This window comes from Chanos chanos, chromosome 6 (assembly GCF_902362185.1).
Source record: "Chanos chanos chromosome 6, fChaCha1.1, whole genome shotgun sequence".
In the NCBI taxonomy this organism is placed as follows: Eukaryota; Metazoa; Chordata; class Actinopteri; order Gonorynchiformes; family Chanidae; genus Chanos; species Chanos chanos.
Genome location: NC_044500.1, coordinates 28,543,072 through 28,559,761, shown reverse-complemented (window position 1 = coordinate 28,559,761; position 16,690 = coordinate 28,543,072). Strand labels below are relative to the sequence as shown.

The 16,690-nt window shown below is 39.4% G+C and overlaps 1 protein-coding gene across 1 annotated transcript; it reads left to right on the top strand.

Annotated features, from left to right (window-relative positions):
• Positions 1–1,049: 1,049 nt before the first annotated feature.
• arfgap1 (ADP-ribosylation factor GTPase activating protein 1) lies at positions 1,050–8,940 on the top strand. The gene is made up of 13 exons (XM_030777043.1): positions 1,050–1,261; positions 2,081–2,145; positions 2,341–2,450; positions 2,755–2,926; positions 3,016–3,116; positions 3,561–3,650; positions 4,091–4,202; positions 4,292–4,348; positions 4,613–4,645; positions 5,903–5,959; positions 6,433–6,492; positions 7,403–7,479; positions 8,420–8,940. Exons 2-13 carry the CDS (start codon positions 2,086–2,088, stop codon positions 8,754–8,756), a joined length of 1,266 nt encoding a protein of 421 aa, XP_030632903.1. The 5' UTR covers positions 1,050–1,261; positions 2,081–2,085; the 3' UTR covers positions 8,757–8,940.
• Positions 8,941–16,690: the final 7,750 nt, after the last annotated feature.

The window sequence follows — 16,690 nt, the reverse complement described above, 5'->3', positions numbered from 1 at the left end:
AAGCTGTAATCACTTTTAATGACCGTAAGTAAACTGGAAGCAGTATCTCTAAGATTTAACATACCTGTGTGATAAGGTGTGAAATAGGAATGCTGAAGTTGCTGAAAGATTTTGCCTTGTACAAAATTGTTGAGAGTGAGTATTACACTTGGAGAAGGAAAACAAAGAGCTTATATTTGAAGGACTTAATGGCTCTTACATACCTACCATCAAAGAAAGCTGGGATTTGGCTTCATGTATTAACCACAAGGTATGGAAAATTTTGCTTAGTATTATTGTACACAGAGTCCAACAATATAACCAAGCATGGTATTTAAATTGTGGAGGGCATTAAAATCTGTAATTAATAATACTTTGAGGTGAATTGCCTTTCATAAAACAAGGCAAAATTTAAAAGTCAGTTTTAGTGACATATGAAAAGTGTAATTATCAGAATTTCAAATTTGTATTTAAAAAGTTAGTACAAATCGGAAGAGGAGGGGAGGTGGGGAGCGGGCAGTTTCTAAACTTCGACAAAAGTTGTTTGTCCTAAGCGGGTATCCCGTGCTCTAGCTGGGAGTATATCCTTTTATCTACATAATGCTGACATCTCGTGGCAAAGAAATGAAACACGGGCTTCGTACGTCAGTGTGACATATGACATATTCATATGACACTGATAGCTGTTGGAAAAATGTACGTATGTTATCTGTTAGTCCTGATGATACCAACTGAAACCTTTATTCATTTATATAGATTTATATAAGACTCTTAGATCACAGCTTTCCTCGAACATGTAGCCTCTGCATGAATCACATATAATTGCACTTGTATAACGAGCACACTTATGAGCATAATTTGTCCAGATATGATTTCGAATTCCTGCAACCTGACAGCTGTCGACATCTTAACCACTCTTCGAATGCTGAATGTATGATTGTGTATTGATATTAGTCAGGACCAGTCACGTTGGTAATTTACTACATGACAAATGACGTAGTCCCCCTGACGGATTCTCCCAAGATGCACTTTACTGCCAACGTAGGCAAACCTGCGGCGTCAGCAGCGTAGCTAGCAAGCTACCGGTAAATCGAACTGTAAATACCACCATCAAGTAACTTGGCTGATGGAACGTCTTTTAGGTCATAGCCTTTCAATACTCTGTCTCAAGTGTAATTTTAACTGATCGTCTAAACTTGTAGATCTTAGCCCCTTCCAGCAAGCCTCCTGTTAAATCTCAATACCAGTTTGGAATTTGTGTGGATCACAGTCTTGAAGTAAGGTAGGTTAGGTTAATAGCATGTAACTACAACGTTTTGTAAGGTAATACAGGGATTTTGGATGTTCAAACTAAAGGTTAGTCAACTAACTAAGTGCAACAATGAACGAAACCGGCATGTTTTATATCTGTTGACGAAAATACATGGTCTGATACATCATTGTCCAATTCCATTAGCTTTTCAGCTCAGTACCACTGAATCAATCGCATACAGTTACGAATGCCGAGCTAGCAAGTATGTTAGCCAGAGGGCTAGTTAGCCATCTTTTTCGATCCTTTCTAATGTTGTGTGCTCTGGTCGGTAACATGGGTTTATTGATATTCCTCTTCACCACCAGCGAACGAATGAACCAAGAACATTTAGTGGTATTCAAAATAATATTTGTAAATGGACTTGATCTAGCAAGTTATGCTAGCGAGGTAGCAAGTCCAGCTCCAGAGTGGTATAGTGACAGGCTGTCAGCTAGCTAACTATATGTTACTACTCATCCCTGAGTTAATACAGATGCCAGATGTATCTGTGTTGAGTTGCCCACTCTCATGCTACACCTGGACTAGCGTGAGAGCTGTTGGGGTAAAATCATAAGGGCTCTAATGCAACAAGTCTTGACGATCGACTTGTTGAGTCCCATTAAATCAGCACTTCTTATACCTGGTTAGTTAAAAAAATTATTTACTGCTCGAGAGAGATCTACTCGAAACTTTGAGGCATCGTATAGAGCGGCTGTCATGGATTATGACACTAACGGGTATTGATCCCCGATGTGGTTTTTGTTTATAGTGTCACTGCTTTGCGACCTGATACAGTGTTTTGTTCTTCAGACTAAATGGCTAGCCCACGGACCAGAAGAGTGCTGAAGGAAGTAAGAACCCAGGATGAGAACAATGTGAGTACTTGTAGACCACAGTGTCTTTAAATGTGTTTTGATTACAGAAATGTAAGGCATTGACAGGTTTGGGCAATATGTTAGTAGCTCAGCTTTGCTCTCTGATCGTTTGGGGTTCATCTAAGTGTAGGAACATAGAGTAAGTTTAGACCTTGGTGACCCTTGCTATAGGCCTCTGCACTGTCTGCTTTCCAGGTTTGTTTCGAGTGTGGAGCATTCAACCCCCAGTGGGTGAGTGTGACTTATGGGATATGGATTTGTCTGGAGTGCTCTGGCAAACATAGAGGCCTGGGAGTCCATCTGAGGTCAGTCTTTCTTGCGTCTTAACCATAGTCCACTTGAGCGTCATGAGGTTTCTGATGTCTTTAGGAAGCACAGTATCACTACACTGTACTTGTTACTGTTGTTATTGTCATAGCTACTTATAGAATTACAAAATGGCTACATGCAAATGTCAGTTTCATAAAGAATATTATGTAGGACTCGTTGATTAATATTTGGGTTGATATATGGTATATCATGTAGGAGATTACATGCTAGCTTGCTGTAAGCAGACACTGTTGACTCAGACTTGTATTACATTATTATATGTACACTCGATACTTTTAGCTTTGTGCGATCTGTTTCAATGGACAAGTGGAAGGATATAGAGCTGGAGAAGATGAAGGCTGGAGGAAATGGAAAGTTCAGGCTGTTCCTGGAGCTACAGGACGATTACGACCCCAACTGGACCCTGCAAGAGAAATACAACAGCAGAGCGGCTGCTCTCTTTAGGGACAAGGTGAATAATAAAATAAAATCATGCTGATGAATGCCATTTATTTCAGTGTTGAAACGGTTTCAGTATTGTTGTTTATGTGTGTGTTTCAGGTATCAACTCTGGCTGAAGGGAAAGAATGGTCCATTGAAAATTCACCCGCCAAGGACTGGACTCCTCCTCAGCCCAAGACAGGCTTGTCTTCTTCTCACCGGTGAGAGCTGTCATGATAAAATCATGATGATATGACTTGTTTGTTTGCTTTTTTGGCCACAGTCCTCACTGTTAGCCAGCTGACCTCAAATATTCTTTTAAAAAGCTGGGGGAAATGTTATTAAATCCATCTTCACAAGCTACAGTAATATGGACTGACAGCCCATGACACACAATAGTGGAAAACATGCTCTGTTGTGTTTTTGAGCCAGACATGGTTGATTAGGCACCACTGAACTAAGATGATTAGGTTTATGTTGGCTGAACTCATCTAGCATCAGTCCGTTTCCATCATTAATATGATTGGTCACTGATGGTTATCGTTAATCAAGTTGGTCACTTGATTCTTTGTGGAATCCTGCACATTGTGTGTTTCTGCAGTGTGTAACATTGATGAAAGGGAGCTTGTTAACGTTTGCTCCGATTTGTGCTCTTTGTGTTAAAGGAGTGTTGCTGGTCCAGGGCAGAATTCCTCCCACTCCTCAGACAAGGCCTTTGAAGACTGGCTCAGTGACGATGTTAACTCCTACCAAAGGTGAGAGAAGAATTTTTGTAACCGCCCTCCAGCCATCATCCACGCTCCCTGACAGTGCTTCGCATTATAGGACTACCTCATGGTGCTTCTGATGTAGCTTTTTATCATTCTTCAAACTGGTTACAGTTTGTTCCAGTAGCAGTACTCTAGAAGTTTTATGCCTAACTACAGGTTATTGAAAGCATTGATTATAATGTAATAGAGAGTGAAAGTGAAGGGGTATGAAGTCGGACTCGTTTCTCTGAAGGATATATTAGCTGGTTCTTAGCTTTTCGTTTTTGTGTATGCTTTTTCCCCCATTTTCTTTTTCTTTTTTTCCCTCAGCATCTGTTATTGATTATTTGTAGGCATGCTTGTCAGCACTTAGTCTGTTGTCTTGTGAAATGTGTTACTCACCTGGATGCTTATGGTGGTGTTTTTTTTTTTTTATACTGTTGCAGTGGAGGCGGCTATAGCAGTCAGGATAATCGCTATGTCGGCTTCGGCAACACTCCCAACCCTCCGAAAAAAGAGGACGATTTCCTGAACAATGCCATGTCTTCCATATATTCGGTATTACAGTGTTTGTTTTTCCCCTTGGTCATTACTTTCAAAGTAATCTTTTTTTTGGCCTAAAATCCCTGTGTTCTCTGGCTCTGCAGGGCTGGAACAGTTTCACGGTTGGAGCAAGCAAATTTGCTTCTGTGGCAAAAGACAACGTAAGTATTTGAGAGAAAAACTGACATGTTTCACAGTGGTGAAGTGTAGGTAAATATTCATAGTACAATACTTTTGAGACCTTTAATATCTTCTGTTGTGTGTATGTATATAGACTTATCAACAATATACTCAATAAAGGTATAAAAACAAGAGTATCTTATGAGCTTCATGCTCTTACAATATCCATTTGTGATGAGGTGAACCTGCTAGATTTGTAGTCTGTTTGGTGCCTTATATGTTCTTTCTCTTCTCTCTTCAAACAGACGGCAAAACTTGCCAGCCAAGCAAGCATGAAGGTATGTCACAAAGTCTCTAGAACTGGCAGTAAACTGTGAAATATTGACTTTTTCTTGTCAACTCTACCCTCAGTTGAATTCTCTCAATGCACGTAATGTGTTAAACTGAATGGAAGCGTTATTACTGTAAACTTAGCTGAACTTGGATTTGATAAGTATTATTGCATGGTTATGAAATTCATTCCTCTTCTCTGTCCTTTACGCATTTTTGTTTCTGGGAACAAATTGAGTTTTGAGTCCCAATTTCTAGTACTTTTCATAAGAACAGAGTTGTGGCTTGAATTGTCTGCTCCCTCCTTTACCTCTTCCTGCTTTCTCTGGATAAAGTTAAGGGGCTATAAGCCACCTCCTGAACCGGTAAAACTGTAACATATGCATGCCTTTGTATTGTCTTTTACTCACTACTTTGCATATTTCTCTTGCCACTCACATTAATCTCATGAATGCTTCGTTCCAAAGCTCGCTTGCTTTTTGTTCTCATTCATGCTGGTCACGTTATGTTTAGATTGCAGAAGCATGCCAAGGGTGTTGTTCAGCATTTGCCTGCCTGCATTTAAGTGTCAGTTTATCTCATTTTCAAGCCAGCGGTTAAATTGATTTAGTTGGTGATGGTTTTTCCGTTAATCCCCAAGCTAACCATTTGTCTCCTTCTCTTACGTTTGCTTGCTTCAAACTTCCTTTTTAAAAAGACACAGCAAGAGATGCTGAAATGATTCTGCAGGTTTAGCGTAGTTTGTTTAATTTGAGATTTGAAATCATGTCCATAAAAAAATAATTGAAGGCTATCTGGGATGCATTAATAATGGAAAAGCACATGAGGGCAGTCCAGTGATAGTTTTGAGGGTGAAAATATTACGCCAGATTGAAAATGCTCCATAGTGAAATGGACTTTTATTGCCTATATTTGTCTGTCTGCAGTGCTGCAAAGCAGCTCCTGCATCTTCCACTTATATTTTGTCCTCAGTAAATGAAGAGCCTCATCTCTCCCAACACATCCCGTTCTGCCACCAGAGGGGTTGTTTCAAGCTTTTTTAGGCCTGTACTGATTTTTCCTCAAGTATCTCATATGTAAAACATCCATCTATTGCTCTGTTTCTTAAATCAGTGGCTTGTCTGTGTCACGTCTCTGTTTCTCTAAGGGAATGCCGCCCATGTCCAGTGCTCCTTTGCTGTTTGTGCCTTGGTACTTTGTGAATGTTGAATTTTTGAGTAGTATTTTTTTTTTCACATATGTTCTTCCTTTTCACTCCCAACTAGGCTGCAGAGTTAGGCCAGACAGTAAATGAGAATATAATCAAACCTACCCAAGAAAAGGTAATCTTAATGTTCACAGGTTGGTGCTGCTTTGGTGGTGGGTCTAAACTAAGCTTAGTGTAGAAGCTCCTAGTTTGTTAGGTAGAGAACCTGATTAGAAATTGGAAATGTTTAGTTCTTGAACATAACCTGTACTGGCATTAGAATAGATGGTCAAACAGACATGTAAATACAGCTTTAAAACACTTAATATGTAGTTTGCATTACAAATGCTTCATTGGACGATTAAAAGACAACCATGCCAGCCTAATTAATTTCTTCCATTTGAACATTGTGAAAAAATTTAATGAAGTCATCTGTAACAACTTGCTGCACATGGTCACCATGTGCAAATGCTGCTAAATGTTAATGTTTCAAACTCAGACTAGCAATAAACATACTTCATGAGCACATGAGTGCTACAGTATTTGGGGGAAAAATGTCCTGAAGACTCCTCAGCTATGCGACAGTTAACGGTCATTTGGCTCGTTTAGGTTAAAGAAGGAAAATTACTGGATGAAATGGCCGTCGGCATCACGGGGTTAGCTGTCAAGGTAGGAGGCAGGATACTGCCATGTCACTGCTGACCCGGAACCAGTCTCCTCTGATCCTGACCCACGGGCACTGCAGCTGCCGGGGCATTGGGTGTTGGTTGTCATTAAGCCAAATATCCAGCCATTGGTTGTCATTAAGCCAAATGTCCAGCCATTGATTGTTATTAAATGAAATATTTAGTAATCATTCAAGTGTATAATGAGCTTAAAGGTGTTCTGACCTAGTTAAGATATACACTTTAAGTCTTTCATGACGTTAAGACAGGTGTAAATTCATCCAATTCAGAAGTCTGTCCAAACGGAACATTTTAAACAGTTAAACTGTTTAACACAATTTGTACAGTGTTAAGAACTGTGATAGCTAGCATGTCTGATGAATTTTCATTGGCAGTGCACACTTATGTCTGGTGAGTTTTGAGATTCTCAGTATCAGATGGTTGAGCTGATTGGCTGCAGGTGAGCAATGGTTGGAAGGCTGTGAGTAAGCCCACAGTTCAGAGGAGTCTGGTTTGGGAACACTGATGCACTTATTTGAATGTTAATATGTTATTTTCCATCTCTTTCGTGCTGCCTTTGTTATTCTAATGGTGAGTAAATGTAGCATATTTTTTCTCTACTTTGATTACGCTTTGCAGCAGAAAGTTGATGATTAATTCAGAGGCTGACCTGAATGCTTCTTGATGGAGAACTGAACACTTAATTAGCAGAACTGTTCTTTTTCCCCAAGAATAAGCTTTAGCAGATGTTATTTTAACACAGTATAGTGTGTCTTGATGTCTTGAGCATGTAAAAATTCACAGCTCATAGTATAAACCTATGTATAGAGTTGATCCAAGGTTTGTCAGTATGAAGAGGTGCTGAAGGAGGTTTGTGAAGGTTCCTTTATCATTTGTCGTTCTCATTTGTTCAGGTCCAGGGCGCTGGCGCTAAGGGATGGAAGGACATGACTTCTTTCTTAAGTGGGAAAACCGAGGACTCTGCTGACAGGTAAAAACAAGGGCTTGTTCAAAAGAAAGCTGACGCCTTCTGCTCATACCACCTACAGTGAGTCACTGAAGAGATGTACTGTGCATTTTATTGTAAGTCCTAACCTGGAAGTGTTCTTGCGATGTGACTCGTGTCGATCGTTTGTGTCGAGCTTCGTCAAAAAGTGTTTCGTCATTTGAGCTTCCCATTTATCTGATTTGCACGAGGACATAATTAGCCCCACAAGATTTCAGTGGATGTTAGTCACAGCGAACGATTCCCTTTGGACACTTCATATCAGACATGGCTATTAATTAGCTACAAACTCAATAATTAGATTTCGTTACATGCTACCCAGGGCTTGCACGCACGTGCATTTTGCGTTTTTTTGTATATGTTATTAAGATTAATGGGGTTTTGTTTTTTATAAACTCTGTCCTCTGGGACCAACAACAGTGTCATGTAAATGTTGTTTCCTTGAAGAAGCGCAGAAGAGGTGTTATAAACAACTGGTTTAGCGCTTAGTCTCATAGGGGAAAAGATAATGACTTCCCAGTGGATCCAAATTTATTGACATTCAGTGCTGAAGTTTCACCTAATAACAGTTTTGTTATAATCCTGATTTGATCTGTGAGTTGCAAATTATTTAAAGATAAAGACAGACAGCAGTTTGGCTTATTGATTTTAGACAATTAAAAATTTAAGCTACAATTTCAGGCGAAGGTTAGCGGTAATGCTTGTACAAACTTGCAGAGCAATATGACATCTTTGGAAACAGTCTGTCCTCTCTGCCAGAAAACATAGCCGGAGAAAACAATTGTAATTTAAAAACCACTACTGTATTGCATCCTGAGTCGTTCATTTGAAACTGATAAAGTCTTTGCGTTTCATTTCGGATGTTTGTGAAGCATGCATTGTTTTACATGTTATTGATAGTCTTATGACTTATGTCTGCTTTCAGGTTGCCGACTGGAGAAGGCTATCAGAATATGGATCCATCTGAGGGTTACCAGAGCAGCGCTGGGGCGACTCAGGACGGCTGGGAGACCTTCGGCAGCGACTCCAAACCCAAGAAGTCACCCAGCAGTGATAGCTGGACCATTGCTGACAACTCTGCTGAAAAGAAGAGCTCAGACAGCTGGGACAACTGGGGTTCGGAGGCCCAGTCCAACAACAAACACAGCACTGGTGATAGCTGGGAAGCCTGGGACAACAACTGGGAGAACGTCGGCGAGAGCAAGACCAAGAAGAGCCCCGTGAAGCCTGTGGAAGAGTCCTGGGATAATGCTGACTGGTAGAGATGGGCTCATTGTCGTTAATGTATCACGAACTACCTGATTCCTGAGTATGAAAATTCCCTTTCCACCTATGGCTGGGTGTATTCAGATATATATATGTTTTTTTTCCCTTTTCGTCTTCTGTCCAATGTGTTATGGAGTGTTTTGTTTTGTTCTAGAAGAATTACAGAAGTTCCTATGCTGATGTGAAAAAGTTTCATTGTAGATGTTGTCAGTAACAGTTGTTAAGCAGTGTTCCATGCAGTGAAGTCTCTGCTTGGCCAAGGTAAGATGGTGTTGTAGTGGTGTGTTTGCTTACCTTGCCTGCCAGCTCTCTGTTCTCGGACAGATGTCGGCACAGCAGCAGTTAGCCAAAACATTGATTCAGAGACATGGCTCCCAGGTCTCAGGTCCTCACCAGAGAAAAACAGCTGTGTCAAAACTGAAATCCAGTTTTGAGTGTGATACTGTAATTTCAAAACAAAAGAAAGAGAACAAACAAACAAAAAAACCCAAACCCCTGAACCTTCAGCATCTAACAGAAGTATTTTTCAACTTGTGATGTCTCTGCTGATCAGTGTATTTTACTAACTAAGGAAAGTTCTGTGTTTTCCAAAGTTTTAATTAGGCTTTTTTTTTTTAAATTGGAAAAAATCTACACCCTAACACATGTTTGATGATGGCTTAAAGTCTTTGTGCAGTAGTGTTGTTTCAATATTGTCAGACATTTGATGGAAGAAGTCTTTGTTTTTTGCGGTTTTGCACCACACTTTCCGCAAAAAATCAGTTGTAACTCCAAAGAGGCAGTACAATGGATCTTGAAGTGCTATGGATAAGTCCGTCTGAGATGGTCAAATCCTTGCAAGGAGTACCTGCCCTTCTGAAGATATTCAGCAACAGGGAAAGCAGTTTGAGTGTCCTCAGCACTCAGTTACTATTGTTCTACAATCACTTTGCATATTTTGAACTGTATACTGGATGATCACATATTTATTCGAAGCATCTCTGTTTATTTATGTTTGTTATGTTTTACTGGACTGTAGATATCAACAGATATTAAGCATGGAATCACACTTTTACACCCTGACACAGTGAACTAGCATGTTTAAATTACTGCCAAAACTGTGAGGATTCCCACATTGACCAGACCAGACCAGACTTGACCTCTGTCCTGTCCAGAATCAGCGCCTTTGCTTTACGGAAAAGCCTTCTTGTTTTGTCTCTCCATCCCTTTGACCTCGTACCTAACCATACTTTACAGTGCGTGATGTCTTTGGTTTCCTGTGAGATCATAGTGATGATTCAGAACGTACGTTGCTTTTACCATGATCATTAAAAAGCATTTTTGAATAAAGATAACAGCTGATACGTACCCATGAAGATTTGATCCTGTCAACTTTTAGAACGAGTTGCTCCACTCTGTTTCTCAAGAGTTTAAAATTTTAGAGGGCTGATTAACTTTTATCAGTCTGTGCTTGTCTTGTTTCTGCAATTGTAAGAATATTGGACAGATGAAAAAAATCACCAGCAGCTTTTGCATCTGTATGCCATTGGCTTGTTTGTCTGTAAAGGAATGCACATCATCAGGAAGCTAATGGCTTGTGTGATAAAGCCTATGAAATTGAATAGCTTTGTGTTCTCACAAATTCACACTTATCACAGCCTGTGCATAGCTCATGTGTATGGAAATTTTATTGGACAGTCAGCTCCCGAAGTTACAAATATAGTATGTCAGCTCCCGAAGTTTTAATGAAAAGGCTTAAAAAGTTTTGCATCTGGATGCTCAAAACTTGTCTGTATGCTGTGTTGAGCTGCAGGAAAACACGGCTGAATACAAATAATATTGATCTTTGGTGAAAATGGACATGACCTATGTTTAAAATGCATTTAATTTGGTGAATGTACAGTGCATTTACTGAAAATGTAAACACTAACCTTATTTTTATTTGCCTTCTCTCTCTCTCTGTCTCTCTCTCTCTGTCTGTTTCTCTCTCTCGCTCTCTCTCTCTCTCTCTCTCTCTCTCTGTGAGTGTGTGAGTGCTAGGAGTGAATGAATGCAGGATGACTGAAAATGTCAGTCTGTTTAAATGACATCAGTCTTTTTCTTAACCAGATGTTTTATGTTAAGATCAGTGTTGAATTGTAGCCGAAAGTGACTCAGTTGGTATGATCCTGTTTCTGTAGAGTACTGAACTTAAAGTTTTAAAGCAGAAGATGAAATCAATTCCAAATTAGTTTTGTCTTTTTAACAATGTTAAATATGCATGATTGAATGTTTCATTTGTTTCACGAAGAAAAAAATATCAAATTTAATAATGGATATTGACAAATCCATTGCTTGCTAGACCTGATTCATTTTATTGTCTGGGTTATTTGTGAAATTTATGTAAGCCTTACTGCCCTCTTGATATCATTGTTTATTTTTTTTTATCATAAATATAATATAGCCATGACTAAGATATAACGACGATTTAAATGTCACACATGTTCAAGGACAGGGACAGAAAATGAAGCCCAATGAGACAAGTGTGTAGGAGGTAACTTGACTTTCTTTCATTTGTTTTGTTTCTGTGCAAACCGCTGAAGGTGTTGTTTTTGCCTGTTTTTTTTCCGAGTGTGTGTTTTCATCCACTTCTTCCAAGAGAAGAGTGAGCATTCCATGCGGTTTTGAACTGGAAATGAATTATACCTCCGCATTCTGGGCATTTCCACAAGCTTTTACGCCACATTGTGTTTGACTCTAGTAAACGTTCTTCCCATGACAGTTTTCAGGTCAAATGGGCAGAACTGGGATGTTAGTATTTCTTGCAATGAAAGCGTTTGTTGCTGGGGTGAAAGATAATTAAATGAATAAAGAAATGTGTATACAGAAGCTAAATGTCTGTGTGCGATCATATTTTCTGCATTGTCACCAAATTGTTAATTGAAGTTTTTAAATTAACTCATGGACCTATTCAGGCTGAAAGAAGCTTTTTGATTGATGTTCTCATCAGATTATTCGTATGCCTCTTCACGACAATCGCGCATTCAAAACCGATCAGGGCTTGAATGTGAAGAATGTAACATTTCAGATGCAATATATTGAGTTCCCAGTGCGCAAATTCCAACTATCTTCATTTTACGTTGCAAGATTTGAATGACACCAGTAAAAGCCAGTCACAGAGGGGAGAAGCAAACAATCCCGCCTCTGAAGCTCAGTTCAATCTCACTTGGACGAGAATCATCCACCCCTGAGGACCATAGAGAAGTCGTCGCAAATAATGAGGTAAGAGCAATAACAGTTATAACGGTATGATAATACTTGAACTGTTTGTTGGCTGTAATACAGAGCAGCACGTTAAATCAGTGGTTTATTACATCGCTTAGAATAGCCTAATGTTTTACACAGTAACCAGTGCAACAGGAATAAGGTCCAAGGCACTGGCGAAGCAGGCGAATCCTCATGCTGTCGTCAGGCTGCTTGCATTGAGTCACGTTTTGCAATATTCAAGGCAGAGCCGTTAATGGTGTTATACGGGATTTAATCATTTAAACAAAGCGTGTTCATTCGATGAATTTTGAACTGGGTACATTTGAGCCATCTCTGGTGTGTTAGGCACGGCTGCCAAGCAAAATAGCTCTTAGACGCAGGCTAAATGAACGCTACTGGGTTCTCACAGCTTGATTATTTGAATGAATAATTGAATTCACATCGCAAGCACGAAACTGTTGTGCATTAGTGATGTCGGCGCTCTTGAAACAAGATATACAGTCGAAGGACTGTTCTTTTACCATAACTGCTGGGTCGCTAATTTACCAGCGTCAGGAATAAATTACAGACTGGTAGAAATTCAGTTAATACACCAAACATTCGAACATGGGCGCCTCTTTCACAGCTGCACAGCTTGATGATAACCCTTTGCTGTACTGAATATTTGTTGCCAGGCTACACAGCTCGTCTATATACAATATAATCAATATTTCTCCTCCTATCTAGATGACTAACTGTGTTACAAGTGACGAGACATTGAATTCTCAGTTCATAAGACATTTTGCAAACGTTGAAGCGGTCGTCAGGAACGACGTTGTAACGGTAAATAACGCTAGATAATGTTGCGTTTGTTTGACTCGTTCAGCTAAACTGCTGCGAATTGGTCTGCATCGCTTAGGATGCAAGGTGGTTTTTGAATTACATTTCGGTTAGCCTTAAGTTGGTCGACATATATGTTCAGTGTCTTCAATGCAGTCCTCTTCAACATTCGTGTCTGGCACGGTTATTCACTAGATAGCAGCTTGACTTTGCCAACGTTTTCAGCAAAAGTGAGTGCCAAAGAGACGGTGATGCAGTTGATTTGTTTTCCTTATAACGTATTCAAAGGAAGTCTGAGAGCTCCCAAGGAGACAGGGAGGTTATAATGAGGTTTTGAAGTTTTTCTTTCCCCTTGTTCATCACGCTTGAAGGAAGCATTCCAGGATTCGTCATTCTTGAAGGGAGTTCAGCTCTGACTGTTTGTTATCTGTGAAAGTCATTCAGTGGAAGGAGTCAGCTTTAATGAGTTGCTAAACATTAAGTGTAAGCATTTAATGGCATTTAAAGGGGAAAAAGAGTTTGAAGAATTGAATGGGTAGCATCTGGTTCTCAGATTCTGGTCCTTTGAATACATAAATTTGGTGAGCTGTTACTATATACGTAAGAGTATGTGTGTATTGGTCCTCTCTCTGCAGGGGAGTTGGCTGTAATGATTTAAGTGGTGACAAAGAGAGAGACTAGGGTGAAAGAGACCACTCAACACTTTTCTTTTCCAGGTGAGCTCAAATGTTTCCTCTTCCTTATCTCTCTCTCTCTCTCTTTTTTTTTTTTACTAGTAAATAAATAACATGATTTAACCCTATACCTCACTATAGCTTTTGATCAATAATAATAGACGTGAAATGGAAATTGAATTTTCTGGTGAGCTTTTGTTTCCATCTTTGCAACCATCTTTGCATGGTTTTTGGTTTCAGTTCACTGCCCTATGTCGACCATACAGCAATCTTGCAGTCAACAATAATCTACTGTATTTACTGCACATATAGACTTCTGTTGATTGTTTACCCAACAAATTGGACAAATCGGTCATTTGATGGCATGTATTACACCTGTACAAATGCATTTTATATGAAATGTGATTATAAACACATTTTACAAAAATCCTTTCTTCATCCTTTGCATCCATACACTGAGTTCTCAAACTGTACATTCCACTCTATATTCCCTCTAAAAACATAGTCAACCTCAAACTTGCCATTTTAGACAGCACTGATGAAGATTTCTTCGGTGTAATACTGCTTTGGACCCCATGTCTTGATAGATGGGATATTCCTCACTGAACTGGCTTTGTTTAAGGGAGAGGAGCGCCTGACTAAATTGAGACAGACTCTTTCTCAGGCTCCGTGGGCATCTGTTTTCAATCCTCTCCTTTATAGCCTGTGCTCACTGGAGTTGACTTGGATATGAGGGCTGACCTGGTTCTCAGCCCCACCTCTTTTTCCCCCCACTATTTCTTTTTTTTCCCTTCCCACCATTGTGGTCTTAAAGTGATATAGGCTCTGAAACATCCTTGTTTGACTTATTGCACCAGAGCAGTGGTGAACAGGGTATTTTCCACTGCTGAACCTGATAGACCCCAAAATTCACAGCTGTATGTGCAGGCATCAAGCTCTTCCACTTCCATGGCAGTTATAACCCTTTCAACCAAGTCAGTGAAGACAGTTGATGTCACAACAGTGTTCACTGGAGTTTTTTTTCTGTGTCAGTCGTTGTCAGATATGACCATATTAAAGTTATTTCTGTCTTAAGCATTTGCTTAAACACAGTCAGGTTCCCCTCCTGTGGCCACAGCGTCCATGCTTGGCTGAAGAGTCTGATAGACAATGGTAGCTTTGTGGCCACCAGTTGATCAACCAGCTCTTGTTCCTTTCTCACACGCAGGGATATTTTTAAAGACTGAAAAAAAAAAAAACCCACTGATGGGCCTAACAGAGGAGAGATATTCAGCTTTAATAAGCACCATGCAGATTAACTTACAGTTATAGACTTAAACAGTTCCCCCTTTGGCTGGGTGGCACCATTGTTAGTAACCTTAACCTTATCCTTAATAACCTTAGTCTGTTAGTGTTAGCTGTTTTGTGCCTTCTCTATTAGCTTGCAGAAAGGGTTTTCAGACCCTTTTCATATAAGATGTCCACATTAACCATGTGTTTATGGAAGGAGCACATATGTACACACAGTGTGATATTGGTGTCGTCCCGTGGTACATGTAATAAAAAGTTGGTGATTAAAGCATGTAAGTACAATGTGTTAGCTTGTACCGACTCAGTAGTAAGGGTGGATTACTGAGGTTGATGTATAAGCACAGAGTTATTAGAGGTGCCTAGTGCATCTCCCACAAATGTTTTCAGCGAATATCAAAGCAAGGGGTCATTAACCATGAAATCTGGCTCAGGACTCCTCAGTATCTTTGAAGCACTGTCATAAAACAGGTCTTGTGTAATTTAATTTGGTGGAAGGCATTCTTTGCCTAGAGCTGTTTTTGACTGGCCTGTCTCTGTTTGATAGAAAATGTATGATTTCTTGAAGTTGCGAAATCATTATGAAGAGAGAGGGTTTTTTTTGTTCGTTTGTTTGTTTCTGTTAAGTCTGCATTACCTGGTTTCACCCTGATTGAGTCTTGAGAAAGTTGTCAGACTTTGTGGAATGCAAACACTTCCAAAAATTGATATGGATTCAAGATTTCCGTTACTTTGATGACAAGAGTCTTTATTTGTTTGCTGCTAGTACTGATTTTCTTTTAAATTATGATGATAAAGTCAAAAATTATGATCACTTGAAATAATTTTGAAACCAAATGTTCTTGCTTTGTGCTCAGTTGCAGAGATTTTTCTATTAAAACAAAAATTAATAATTCATCAACGACTCCATCCAACTGCAGTTAATGGAAGTTGAAGTTTTTCATCTCAACAGGACATGTCCAGCTGGAACTGTGCATCCTGTTAGAGGAACCAAGAGGAGGAGGAAAAAAAAGTAACAAAACAAATATAGATGCTTTTTAAGAGGAGCCATTTCAGCCACATACTGTTAGCCAAGCCAAAGTAGAGCCCCTGGAGACAGGAGGAATTATGGGAGAGGGCCTGTTCACTGATGCCTTTGGACACTTTCCAGGCATTGTACGTCTGACAAAAAGAGAAGACGCTGACGTTTCTCAAAACAAACGGACTTTTTTGGACCCCTTAAAAAAAACAAAACCAGCTACCCCGTCTCACCAAGCACTTTGCCCTGTTTGGCTGGAGCCAAAATCTACACCGAGAAATCCTGCTTCATTACATTTGGCATTCTCATCCAGCAAAAATATTTCGTTACCGTCTTAAAGCTTGTCGAGGGCTTTGACACACGGACATCTCGATGTCTTGTAAGAACTTTCTAAGGCAACAGTCTTTCAGTCCTCTCCTGTATTCTTTTCTATTAGAGCCACGACCAATATAGGATTTTTTTCAGACCGATACCAATTTCGATATTTAATGATTTAAAAATCCATCGTATAATGATATATGGGCCGATATTCTTTTTTTTTTTTTTTTTTTAGAAACACATAACATAAACAAAGAATTTTCCCTAACATTTGTTGTGTGTAGTTATTTAAGAGTCCTCACCAACATAATGCAGTTTAAAAGTAAAGTTGTTTTAACTTGTTTTATTGTCATAAATAGTGCTTTGAACAAAAGTACAACAAAATATATTAAAGTTTTGATAAGTAATTTAGTAAAATGATTCAGTGACCTTGAATGCTGCTGTTGAGTGCATGTATTACTATTCTACATGACTGTAGTCATGTCATATCAAGGACCTGTGACTTTGGGATTTCACATTACACGTTTGAAAGAGAAGCTAGATAACTGTGTTTGGCTATCAAGCCATGTTAGATACTTGCTCAGCTCAC

What these genes read in the sequence shown, in the direction of transcription:
- arfgap1 (XM_030777043.1), top strand. Translation starts at nt 2,086, where the DNA reads ATGGCTAGCCCACGGACCAGAAGAGTGCTGAAGGAAGTAAGAACCCAG. An exon ending in CCATGTCTTCCATATATTCG is followed by an intron (nt 4,203 to 4,291) that starts GTATTACAGTGT and finishes CTGGCTCTGCAG; the next exon opens with GGCTGGAACAGTTTCACGGT. An exon ending in TCACGGGGTTAGCTGTCAAG is followed by an intron (nt 6,493 to 7,402) that starts GTAGGAGGCAGG and finishes TCATTTGTTCAG; the next exon opens with GTCCAGGGCGCTGGCGCTAA.